This window comes from Macrotis lagotis, chromosome 1 (assembly GCF_037893015.1).
Source record: "Macrotis lagotis isolate mMagLag1 chromosome 1, bilby.v1.9.chrom.fasta, whole genome shotgun sequence".
Taxonomy (NCBI): domain Eukaryota; kingdom Metazoa; phylum Chordata; class Mammalia; order Peramelemorphia; family Peramelidae; genus Macrotis; species Macrotis lagotis.
Genome location: NC_133658.1, coordinates 897,587,526 through 897,599,977, shown reverse-complemented (window position 1 = coordinate 897,599,977; position 12,452 = coordinate 897,587,526). Strand labels below are relative to the sequence as shown.

At 52.6% G+C, this 12,452-nt stretch overlaps 1 protein-coding gene across 1 annotated transcript in view; it reads left to right on the top strand.

The window, feature by feature from the left end:
* Nucleotides 1-4,945: 4,945 nt before the first annotated feature.
* LOC141508486 (uncharacterized) overlaps nucleotides 4,946-12,452 on the top strand; it is a 36,717-nt gene continuing 29,210 nt past the window's right edge. The window contains exons 1-5 of the mRNA XM_074217158.1: nucleotides 4,946-4,959; nucleotides 5,326-6,090; nucleotides 6,272-6,415; nucleotides 6,692-6,919; nucleotides 7,268-7,364. Coding sequence (XP_074073259.1) covers nucleotides 4,946-4,959; nucleotides 5,326-6,090; nucleotides 6,272-6,415; nucleotides 6,692-6,919; nucleotides 7,268-7,364 — 1,248 coding nt within the window. The remainder of the gene's footprint in view (nucleotides 4,960-5,325; nucleotides 6,091-6,271; nucleotides 6,416-6,691; nucleotides 6,920-7,267; nucleotides 7,365-12,452) is intronic.

Below are 12,452 nucleotides of genomic sequence, written 5' to 3'. Positions count from 1 at the left end.
CCTAGCTGCCCCAGACCTCTGAATTTTCAAAGAACCTTGAAACTCTTTTTTTTTTTTTTTAGATTTTTCAAGGCAATGGGGCTAAGTGGCTTGCCCAAGGCCACATGGCTAGGCAATTATTAAGTGTCTGAGGTTGGATTTGAACCAGAACCCCAAAATTCTTAAGGAACTTAAACCATCTAGCTTTGGAATTTCAGGAAACAGGAACAGTGTACAAACTCTTTGACTTTGCTTTTGTTTCTCTTCCCAGGGTTTAGAAAGGCATTCAATAATGAGGTTTTCATTCACACGCTTCTCTCCACTCAAGTGGCCAGCAACCTAGGTCATACACTCTGTACCTTGCCTGGATTATGGCAATGGCTTCCTCATTTATCTGTCAACACTCAAGCATTCTGAAGGTCTTGGAGAAAGGCTGGGGATACAAAGAAAAGCAAGCATAGCCCTGGCCTCAAGATTCCCTTCTAATAGGAGTCATTACATGCAAAGAGTTATGTATATTCAAGATATACATACAAGATGGGCTAGAAGTAGTTTCACACAGAGGTGCAATCTGAGTGGAAGACCTGAAGAGAGCAGGGAGAGGCAGAGGGGAAGAGGAAGGGCACCCTAGGGAGGGGGACACCTGGTGAAAATGCAGTCAGGTGGTAGAGGAACAGCAAGGACACTAGTGATCCTGAACAAGAAATATGGAGGAATAAAGAATAAGACTACAGAGATGTGGGAAGGGATACAACTGGCTTTGAACCCCATGATTTCATATTTGATCCTTGAGGCAACAGGGAGCCACTGCTGTTGGCAGATGCTCTAGACTGCCAGTCTTTCAGTATGTCCAATGGGCACTCCGTTAAATGGAAGCAGGGACACCCCCTAGTCCAGGTGTGCAGTGAGGAAGGCCTAAGTCAGGATGGAGGGAGTCTTCTCACTTCTCACCTTGTCATACCTGTCCATATCTTCTCAGTCTTTGGTGACTTTTTTTTTGCAAGGCAATGGGGTTAGGTGACTTGGCCAGGGTCACACAGCTAAACGATTATTGTCTTTAGGTCTAATTTGAACTCAGGTCCTCCTGACTCCAGGGCCAGTACCCTCTCCACTACATCACTTAGCTGCCCATTTGGTGGATCTTTCTCTGACACTCTCCTTGGTGGAGGCCCTCATCATCTCAAAACTGGACTCCTATAATAATTGAGGGGTGAGGGGTTCTGCCTGCCCCAAAGTTCTCCCCACTCCTGACTATCCTCCATTCCGCTGTCAAAGGGGTTTTCCTAAAGGAGAGAACAAACATGTCACTCCCACTACTCAACCCTATCGACTCCCTATTGCCTCCACAGCCTGGCCCCTTCCTGCCTACTTCCCTCCAGTATTCCACCATCCACTGACAATAGCTTCCTGGCTGGTCCTCACACAAAACCCTCCAGCTCCAGACTGGCCTGGAGCATCCTCCCTTCTCCTCCTGACCTCCTGGCTTCCCTGAAGTCCCAGCTCCAATTCCATCCTCTGCAAGAAGCCTGTCCTTAATGCCTTCCTTCTAAGATATGTTCCATTTTATCCTGTATATATCTTGTGACTATGAACTCCACAAGGGCAGAGACTATTTATTTTCCCCTTTCTTAGTATTCCCAGGCATTTACTATATGGCTTGACACAGTGGGTCCTTAATCATTGTTTGGCGACTTGACCTGTCAGAAAAGGGTCTTATAGGAAAGGTATTGCAAAGGTGGAAAAGAGAGACCTTGGGAAAGGCTGAGTTCATCAAGTGAAAAGAAGCCCGAGGGCAGAACCTTGGGGGGCACTCATGATTGATGGGGCAGCCTCACTGAAGAGCCAGCACAAAAGGAGCAAGAGTGGTCCAACAAGTAGGAAGAAAGACAGGAAGAAAGCAGTGTCACCAAAATCTAGAGGAGATTATCAAAAAGAAGGTGATTCACAATGTCGGAGCCTGAAAAGAGGTCAAGGAAGAGGGCTCAGAAAAGGCCCCTGGATCTGGCAACTTGAAAAGAGATGTTTCAGTTGAATCATGAGGTCAGAAGCCAGAATATAGAGGGTTAAGAGAGTTAAAGTGGGAGCCCGATTGTGGCTGGCCTTCTTGAGTTTAGCCACAAAAGGGGAGAAATATGGGGGGCAAGAACTGAGGATGAAATGATTGAGGGGCTCTGAGGAGGGGTGAGCCATGGGCAGACTTGCAAACAGCAGGGAAGCAGCCAGGAGGCAGAGATTGAAGAATAGTGAGAGGAGGGAGGAAAGATGAGACAATCTGCTGGAAAAGATGGATCACTTGTGCATGTAAATGGGTTTGCCTTGGGCAGAGCAGGACCACCTTCTTCTATCAGATGGAGCCAGTGGGGAAGAAGAGAGTGGAGGAAGATATATGGGAAGTGTGAGATGAGGAGGGGGAGGACAGAAGAGTGAATCAAATGGCTTTTGATTTTTTTTTTCCCCAGAAAATGAGGCAAAAATCTCAGAGGGACGATCTGGTGAGTCAAAGTGGGTGGAGAGATTTGAGGGATGAAAGGAGGACTAGATGAAAGAACTGTGGTTAGAGGGATTAGTGAGTCTATTGGAGAGATATAAAAGGATTATTTTACTGCATCAAATGTCCACATACGTGACAAACATCTGGAGTGGACCCAAGCCAGAAGAGCTTGGCAATTTTTCTCTAGCTGTTCGCTGCCATCAGTCTCGCCTTCTTCATCTTCACAAAGTAAGCAGACTGACATTTCTAAAGTATGCTGCATGACCAAATCATTTTGTTCTCAAAGTTCAGTGGTTCTCTGTTGCCTCTAGGATCAAATAGAATTCCTCTGATATTTAAAGCCCTTCCCAAGCTTTATTTCGCTTCTTCTAGGTTGATTCCACATCTCTCTCCTTCGGGCATTTTATGTTCTAGAATCCAGACAGACTGGTTGGCCTGATGTTCCCTCTGACAGTCTATCTCCAGCCTCAGTAGCTTTGTACAAGGCTATGTATTCCTCTTCCTCTTAGAATTCATAACTTCTTTCAAGTGCTAATTTCTAAGACCTATCTGGAATCCCACCCCCCAATTCTTTAATTCTTTTTTAGGTTTTTGCAAGGCAATGGGGTTAAGTGACTTGCCCAAGGCCACACAGCTAGGTAATTATTAAGTGTCTGAGGCCGGATTTGAACTCAGGGACTCCTGACTCCAGGGCCGGTGCTCTATCTACTGTGCCACCTAGCTGCCTCTACCACAACCCCAATTCTTAATGTTACCTCTCCCTGAAAATATTTAAGTGTTAATATTTATACTGTGCCTACTCTGGGCCAAGAACTGTGCTTTACAAATATGATCTCACTTGATCCTCACAACCACCCTGGGAGGGAGTGCTAATATTATTACCACCACTTTAGAGCTAGGGAAACTGAGGCAAACAGAGGTGCAGTGACTTACCCAGGATCAACAGCAAAACAGCTAACATGGCAGGCACCATGCTCAAGTGCTTCACATCTCATTTTCTCCTCACAACCACCTTGGGACAATTGGGTGCTATCCCAATTTTACAGATAAGTGACTTGCCTATGGTCACATAAGAAGTGTGTGAGGCTGAATTTGAACTCGGGACTTCTTGACTCCAGGCTTAATCCTCTATGCATAATCATCTACTGCACTGTATAATTTTTGTTGTCATGTTTGTCACATCCAGCTCTATGTAACCCCATTTGGGGTTTTTTTTGGTAAAGAAACTAGAGGCTCACCACTTCCTTTTCCAACACATTTTATAGTTTATAGCTAAAGAACTAGGGTAATAGCGTTAACTTGCTCAAGATCAGTCAGGTGTCTGAGGCCAGAGTTGAACGTTTGAAGAGTTCCAAGCCTGGTGCCCCGGTACTTACCCACTGCCCCACTTTGCTGCTCTGTGTATAATTCACATACTTACACATTCACATATAGGACATATCTATGTGTGTTTGTTAATATGTATATACACATACAATAATGTCTGTATATACACATACCAAGTTTCTGTAAGTATGGACTCCTGTGTAAATACATCACCTCATACACACACACACACACACACACACACACACACACACACATTTGTGCATGTGATTATTTTTCTCCCATAGAATGGATATTCTTTGAAGGCTCATTCTCTTCCTTGATGTGTACCTAGCTGGCACATAACTGTTGTCTGTCCTCATTCTGGAAGAGGGCCATGACATTGAGGAGGGTGATGCCATGGCATGCAGGTGAATTAGATTTGAATGAGGGGGGGGCTGTGTTGTTACCAGCCTCATTTTCTCCTCCTGAGCCATCTGGGTCTACTGGCCAGGTATGGCTCAGGAGGACTAGAGAGAGTCCTGATTGACTGGGAATGAATGGCAATAACAATTGTTTCTGTTTTGGCCAGAACTTTGCAGGTCTTCCCCTCCTCTACAGAGCTTTTTAATTGTTTTTAACTAGGCATGAGGTCATTCTTTGCTTCCTTTCTTTTCAGCCTTTTTTATAAAGTCGCCTCAAAAGGCCAAGGTCTGGCCAGGGCCATCTCCAGTCCTCCTGATCGCTATCTGGCCACTGGACAAAGATGACTCCAGAGGAGAAAGTCACTCAAAGCCAAGTCACTGGCCTGTCACCTCTTTGATATCGTGGTCCTTTTTCAGAGCACTCACCTATGTGAGTAGTGGGAGCTGCCCCGCTTTTCTCCTTTCCACATTTTTTTTTCAAGGCAACGGGGCTAGGTGACTTGCCCCTAAGTATTAAGTGTCTGAGGCCACATTTGAACCCAGGTCTTCCTGACTTCAGGGCCAGCGCTCTCTCATTACTCAAAAAGGAATGTAAATGATAAGATTAGTTTGAACCTTTTAAGTATAATTACACATGAAATATTAGTAATAGAAAAATAGTAATTACTCCTGTATCAGATTGCTTTCTGTCTGGGGAGAAAGATAGAAAAGTGTGAAACGTGAAACCTTGTCCCCCAAATGATAGATGCGGGCAGTTAGGTGGCGCAGTGGATAGAGCACCAGCCCTGGAATCAGGAGGACCTGGGTTCAAATCCGACCTCAGACACTTAATAACGACCTAGCTGTGTGGCCTTGGGCAAGTCACTTAACCCCACTGCCTGGCAAAAATCTAAAAAGAAGAAAAAAAATAAAAAAGGAAAACAAAAATTATAGGTGGCGCAGTGGTGAGTACACCGCCCTGGAGTCAGGAGGACCTGAGTTCAAATCCGCCCTCAGACACTTCATCGTGACCTAGCTGCGACCTTGGCCTCGCCACTTAACCCCATCGCCTCGCAAAAACAAACAAAACGGCGGGTAACGAATATAGTTGTTGGAAAAAACAAATAAAAGTATTTTTAAAAAAAGGAGTGCGGAGGCGGCGGGCGGCGCGGCGCCGGAAGTGACGCGCCGGAAGTGCTCGGGGCGGCCCGTCTCCCGCTCCCGCCCGGCGGCCCCTCCCCCACGGCGCCTCCACCATGTAGCCGCAAAGCCGCAGCATCTCCGGCCGCCTTCAGCGCAGGCAGCGGGAGGCGGCGGCGGACGCGGGCAGCGCCGGCATGGAGTCCGAGGGGAGCAGGTCGGTCAGTCCGTCCGTCGGTCGGTCCGGCCGTCCGGCGGGGGCGGCTGCGGCGTTGCTAGGCGACGGTGGTCCTGCCCGCCTCGCCCCCATTGGCAGCCGCGGGACGGTCCCATCCTGACCGGGCGGGGGGAGCGCCGGAGAGGGGATGCTACCATCGCTCCTCCCAAGGCGGGGGGAGGTTGGCGTCGCTTCGCCCTCCGATCGCCCCTCCTAGTGGTGGCTCCCGGAGGGTCCCATTGCGACCCTGGGGGGGGAGCCTCCGCCTCTTCCCTTCCGCCGCGCCGCCCATTGGTGGCCTCCGGACGGATCCATTCTCATCCCGGAGGAGGCGCGCCGGACCTGATCACGGTTCGTCCAATCGCGGCGGAGAGAAGGGTCGGTTCCCCCTCCCCCCGCCTGATGGTAGCTTCTAGACAAGAACCTCCAAATCCTCTGGCGGCGCCGGGGTGGACCGGACTGTACCATCGTCATGGGCGGGGGGGGGAGGAGAAGCCGCCCTTGTCCAGGCGCCTAGTGGCCGCCGGGGGGCGCCCGCAGACCACACCCCGCGGGTGAGGCTGTCCGGCTGGCTGACCCCGCCCAGATGCCCGCCGTGCCACAGTTTCCCCAATGATGACCCCCCCCCCCGACTAACAAAAGCCCCTGCCACCCCGCCCGGCCCAGGGAGGCAAACAGCAGGAGCATAATAAATGCTATTTCTGAACTTCCTCTTGAATGTTCTTTCCTCCACAGGAGGGGGGGGCTGAGCCCCAACATCGAAGCCTCTCCCCCAGGGACCCCCTTAATCCTGGGGACCCCCCAGGCTGCAGCCCCTCCGGGGCCTGGCTTCTCCCTTTCCTGGATCCCCAGTCTCCACCACCGCGTCACTAGCATACAGTCGGGGCTTAATAAGTGCTGGTCCCCACGGCCCCTCCGAACCGGTCCAACTGGGGGGGGTTGCCTCCTCTGATGGCCCCAGGGACCCCCCCCCACAGGGACCTCGGCCCCAAGGCCGGGGAGGAGGCCCCCCCCCCCCCCCCCCCCGCGCTCGGGCCCAGGCTTCACCCCGGGGGTCCCTGCTGGACTCTGCCCCCCGCCCCCCCATTGTGACCAGCGGGTGGGGGAGGGGGACGGACGGAGGAGCCAGCCCTGCCACCCCTCTTGAGGCTCCAGATTGGGGGGGCCCCCCGGAGCCCTCCGCGGCCCACGCGGGACCGGGCCCTGCGGTGCTGGGTGGGAGCGGGGGAGCCAGAGGGAGAGCTGGGGGGCCTGGGCCGGGGCACGACCCCCTGCCCTCGGGGGCACAGGCCCCTGCCCTGGGGGCGCACAGGCCCCTGCCCTGGGGGGGGCACAGCCTCCTGCCCTCGGGGCCTGGGCCGGGGGCACCACCAGTGCCACCCGGTGAGGACAAGGAGGTAGAGCAGAGGCGGTGGGGGGCCCCAGGGAGGACCAGGGCCCGGTCCCAGCCGCGTGTCCGGCGCAGCTTCCTGGCCGGGCGCCCCGGGCACGTCCCCGGGCACGTCACCCCCGTTGGCCTTAGTTTCCTCGCCTGTCCGAGAAGCTGGAGGAGGGTGCAGGGGCTGGTGGAGGCCCAGCCGTGATGCCAATGAGCCGCTGCTGGGCACAAACGTGCAGCCCCGGAACCGTGTGTGCCAGCCTGTCCTGGGGCCTGGGCCAGCCGTGTCCTCTGGCGGCCTGGGCACTGCCACGCTGCCACACCTGACCGGATCTCTCCTGCCTCTTTTTCAGAGAGCTCATCTTTCCTCCTGGCACGGAGCCTGGCGATACCCCAGCCCCCAATCTGACCCCGCGGCACCAGGACCTGGTCCCGACGCCCTGTGGTCCGGTAAGTGCCACTGCAGGGGGGGGGGGCCCTGGGAAGAGCCTGTCCTGGTGTCTGCACCGGATCCCTGCGCCTCCCCTTGCCTGGGGCTCCCCTGGAGTTGGCCGACTCTATTAAGACCCCGCTGGACTGGGAGTCAGGGAGACCCGAGTTCGAATCCAGCCTGAGACAGGGCCTGTGGGAGCCTGGGCCCGGCACCCGAGCCCCCCTCATCCGTCCTGGCACACCTGCCTCCCAGCGCTGCCAGGATCAGACAGTCTTTGCCTGGTGCTTCTCCTTCCTCCACTCCTTTGCACCGTGGGCTCGAGGCCTCGGGCTTTGGGTGCCGGACTGGCCCGTGATGGTCCCTGTGCTGAGAACCTTCCGGTCTGGCCCAGGAGCCAGGGAAGCTCGCTCAGGCCAGAAAGGGAAGTTGGGGGGCAGGGCCGGGGCCAGGGGGTGTCCAGAGCGGTGCCTTAGGAAGGTTGGAGTGGCCGCAGGCCTGGACTGGGACCGGGGAGAAGCAAGTGGGGCCCTGGCAGAGGTCCTGGGTGGCGGGACTGGGGGCGCCGTGGGTCAAGCATGGACTGCAGTGGAGAAGGGGGGCGGGGAGAGCGCTTCTGGCCTGTTCCCCCAGGCCTGCAGGGCCTGGCTTGGGGCGCAGCCGCCTGCCTCTGAGCCTCCAACATCCTTTCTAGTTTTCTCCTTACTTTGCTCTGGACCCATCAGGAGGGAAACCTTGTGATTTCTGGAGGTGGCACGCCCCATCCCTCAGCGCTGAGCCGGGGCCTCTGCCCTAGGGGCTCCCTCTCTGTCCCAGCTCCCAGACTGGGGGGGGGGCTTTGGCCGGGCAGCTCTCCAGACCACGTCTGCAGCACCGTCCCCCCAGCTGCAGTGCCGGCGGGGCCCCAGGCTCCATCTGCCTGGTCTTGGCCAGCCTGGCGGCCTCAGCCCCCGTCCATAGGCATGGCTGTTTGCCAGGCCGGTCTGGGCGAGATCCTCCATCTACAGAGAGGAAACAGAGGAGGCTGTCAGCTGAGGCGGATCTGGGGGTCTGCAGTCATTTTGGGCTCCTCTCTAGAGGATTTCTAATTTCTTTAATTGATGTTTGATTTTTCCAGTTACACGTTATGAAAGTTTTTCAGCCTTGTCCACCGCAGGTGCCCATTTCTAAGCCTCGTCCTTTCCTTCCATCCCCCTCCCCTCAGCGGCGGACAGACTGGAGAACATTGTACAGACACATCTGTGTTTAACATGTTCACATGGATGAGGAATTAGGATTAAGGGAAAAGAAAGAAAACAGGAAACAGGAAAGAAAAACACAAGAGAATTTTTTTTTTGCAAGACAATGGTGTGAAGTGGCTCACCCAAAGCTACACAGCTAGGTCATTATTAAGTGTCTGAGGCCGGATTTGAACTCAGTGCCTCCTGACTCCAGGGCTGGTGCTTTGTCCGCTGTGCCACCTAATAGAAATTTTTAAAAAATGAATGTAGCCTTCATTCAGATTCTGTAGAGATATTCTGGTTTTTCTCATTTTCTTTCTTCACCTAGATCAGTCTTGGTCTCTACCCAGGCCCCTGCCAGGCTCCCCACTGCCACCAGGGGGGGCGTGCCAGTCCAGCCCAACGCAGCCCATTGGCAGAAGCTCCTGGGAGGGGGCAATGACAAGGGAGGAGTGGAAGGGGGTCCTCAGCATCCCTCCCCCTCACTGGTGCTCCTGCAGATGCTACTTCTCCAGAGGCCACAAGGCCTGGGGGGGTCACCGGCTGGGTGGTGTTTGGGTGCAGGGCTCCCCTAGCCCAGGAGACCCTGCAAGAAGCCAGCCAGAGGCCTGGAAGGGACCTTGGTGACCCTCCTCTGTGTGATGGGGTGGGGGCTGCCCTTCCACTCACAGTTCACCCCCCACATCTTTTGTTCTGCACTCTGAGGCTGGCCAGGAGCCTCCCCCTCCTGCCCACTCCTTCCAGTGGCTCCTCAGGTGACAGGCACCTGCGCCCATGCCCCTGCCCTGGGACCACTCCTTCTCACTAAGATTGCTTGGGGGGGGTCCTCTGCTGCAGGATGGAAGCTTCTGGAAGACAGGCTCCAGCCCAGCACAGGTGCACCTGGGATCTCCTGGGGAGGGAAGTCCTTTCATTTGTGTGTGGCAGCACCTCTTCTGCCTCATCCCCCAGCCAGAGTGGTTCGGAGACAAGACTTGAACCCAGGGCTTCCTGGCTCCATCCTCTGCATCATTTCCTGCTGTCTCTTCCTTGCATATATACCAAGTGCTTAATAAATGTTTGTTGAAGTGGACAGAAGGAGCTTGTTCCCGACTCAGCCCAGAGCTCCTGCTCCAGGCTGCTTTCCCTTCAGTCCTCTGTTCAGATTTTGCCTTTTTTAGGTTAAACTTTTCAGTGTGGAAATTCCCTTCTTCAAAGATTTTTTTTAAGATTAAGCTTTTTAATTGGCCCAAATCCACCTTTGCCCAGCTGGAAAATGAAAGAAAAATAAAACCCCTCTTCCAAACATAATTCCTGCATTGATGGAGTCCAAGGAAAACCTCGGTCTCCACTCTCCCCTCATGTCCCTCGTGTCTCTGACAGCAGGAGCCCTGGGGTTTCATCAGGCATCCTCTGGCACCTCCATCAGAGGTCTTAAGTCCTTCAGGAATGTGTGTCTTTACAGTGTTGTTGGCAAAGTGTTCCACCCACTTGGTTCTGCGACAGTGCGTCCGAAGCTTCCCGGGTTTTTCTGGAACCATCCCTTTCATCATTTCTTAGAGAACAGTACTCTTGTATCCCAGCCATCTGCCACCACAACAAGCGCTGCTGCAAATATCTTCACACCTCTGGGTCTTCTCTTTCTTTGGTCTCTTTGGCCCAAAGTTGAGTCAAGTGTCCAAGGCAGGATTCGAACTCCTGTCCTCCTGGCTCCCAGACCAGCGCTTTATCCACTGTGCCACCTAGCTGCCCTTACTTACACACTCACTAGCTGGGTGACCCTGGACAAGTCACTTCACCCTGCCTGCCCTGCACCCTGGGTGATCTCCAGTTGTCTCCTCCTGACTCTGGAGGAGAGGTGGGGCCAGGGACCTAGCCCGGCCCCGCTTCACCCAAGCCAGCACACGTGCTTGTCATGGCATCACCTCCCTGATGTCATGGTCTTTGGGAATGAAAGACACACTTTTTTGGTCTCTTTGGGACACAGACCTAGGAGCAGGATCTCAGAGTCTGGGCAGTGTAATAACTTTTTGGACCTAGTTCCCAATGTCCAGGTTGTTTGCACCAGTGTTTCCCACCACCCCTTCAGCACCTGCCATCTTAGGCCATCTTGGGGGCACGAGGTAGGAGCCCAGTGGTCATTAAACTGAGCACCCACCATGCACTAGGCAGCGTGGTAAGCATCGGGAAAACACAGGCACACCCAGCTCTTCCAGAACTCAAAGTCTAGTGGGAAAAGGCAAAAGTGGGGAGAGGTCCCCCGGCACGGGGGCATGACCAAGTCCTCCAGGCCGGAGGGAAGGAGTGGCCAGTGTGCGCCCTCCTCCAACTGAGGATCTGGAGGAGCTGGTGGACGTCCACCCCAGCCCCTCTCCAGTCAGAGGGAAGGAGGGTCTCAGGGGCAGAGAGAAACAGTGGGGAAATGAACAGTTCTGTAACAGTGAGGAATTCAGAGCATTTTTCCCTATGAATTTTGAGAGTTTCAACTATTTATCAATTGGACAATGGCTCTTATTCTTATAAGTTTGAATCAGTTCTCCATGTCTTAGAAACTCGCTGCAAGGGGCAGCTAGATGCTGCAGCAGACGGAGCACTAGCCTTGGAATCAGGAGGACCTGAGTTCAAATATGAACTCAGACACTTACTATTTGTGTGACCTTGGGCAAGTCGCTTAACCCCAGTTTCCTCAAGGGAAAAAAAAATACCAATAGAAACTTGCGGCAAAAATTTTCCCTATTTCCCTAATTCCTCATTGATTTTGTTGAGCAAAAAGTTGTTTTTTTAATTTTGTCATCAGAACTTTACCTTCTGGTTTTCCTGTCTCTTGTTTGATCAGGACCTTTTCCCCCTCCAGAGATCTCACAGGTAACTTCTTCCTCACTTCTCTGATTGGTTCAGACATCACACCCCTTACCCCTATGTCACCCACACATTTTGTGCTTCTCACGGGGTAAGATGTTGGTCTATCCCTCCTTTTGGCCAGACCACTTTCCCCTTGTCCCAACGCATAGTTTTAATCATATGCCCTGATAACTGGCATCTTTGAGCTGCCCAGACACCAGGTTTCCTGGGCCTGATTTGTTCTGTGTTTTGTACCAGACTTGTTTACTGGTTGACCTCTGTGTTCTTGCCCAGTACCAGATTGTCTTGAAGCTTGCTGTCCTCCTAGGCTTGTTTCCTTCCTTCCATTTTCCATGATTTCCCTTGAGATTCTTGTTTTTTATTTTTTTTGCAAGGCAATGGTGTTAAGTGACTTGCCCAAAGTCACACAGCTAGAACATATCAAATGACTGAGATTTGAACACAGGTCCTCCTGACTCCAGGGCCGGTGCTCCATCCACTGTGCCACTGAGCTGCCCCTCCCTTGAGATTCTTCATCTTGAGATAATGGTTCATATGTTTTCTTGCCCTATATAAAGTAATTTTTGGTAGTTTGATTGGCATGGCACTAAATCAGTTCATTTAAGTAGCATTATTATTTTTGTTGTATTGGCTCAACCAATTCACTAGCAGTTAATATCCCCTAGTAGTTTAGGTCCGCATTTCTTTGTGTGAAGAGTATTTTGTTATAACTCATAGTCTTAGAGCCTTCTTTTGGCCTGGCCCCTCTCAAGTGTTTGGTGAAATCCGGGGACACCTTCTGTTAAACCTATAGAATAAAATAGAGGATTACAAAGGAAACCAATATGAACCATTATCTCAAGATGAAATAATGCACAGTGGATGGAGCACCGGCCCTGGAGTCAGGAGGACCTGAGTTCAAATCTGGCCTCAGATAATTGCCTAGCTGTGTGACCCCCATTGCCATAAATAAATAATATTTTGAAAAAAGGAAATTAATTAGATAGAATTACTCAACTATTTTAAAAAATCGGTTCATTGATGCCAGGGGAAGGGCCTCTGTCGGGA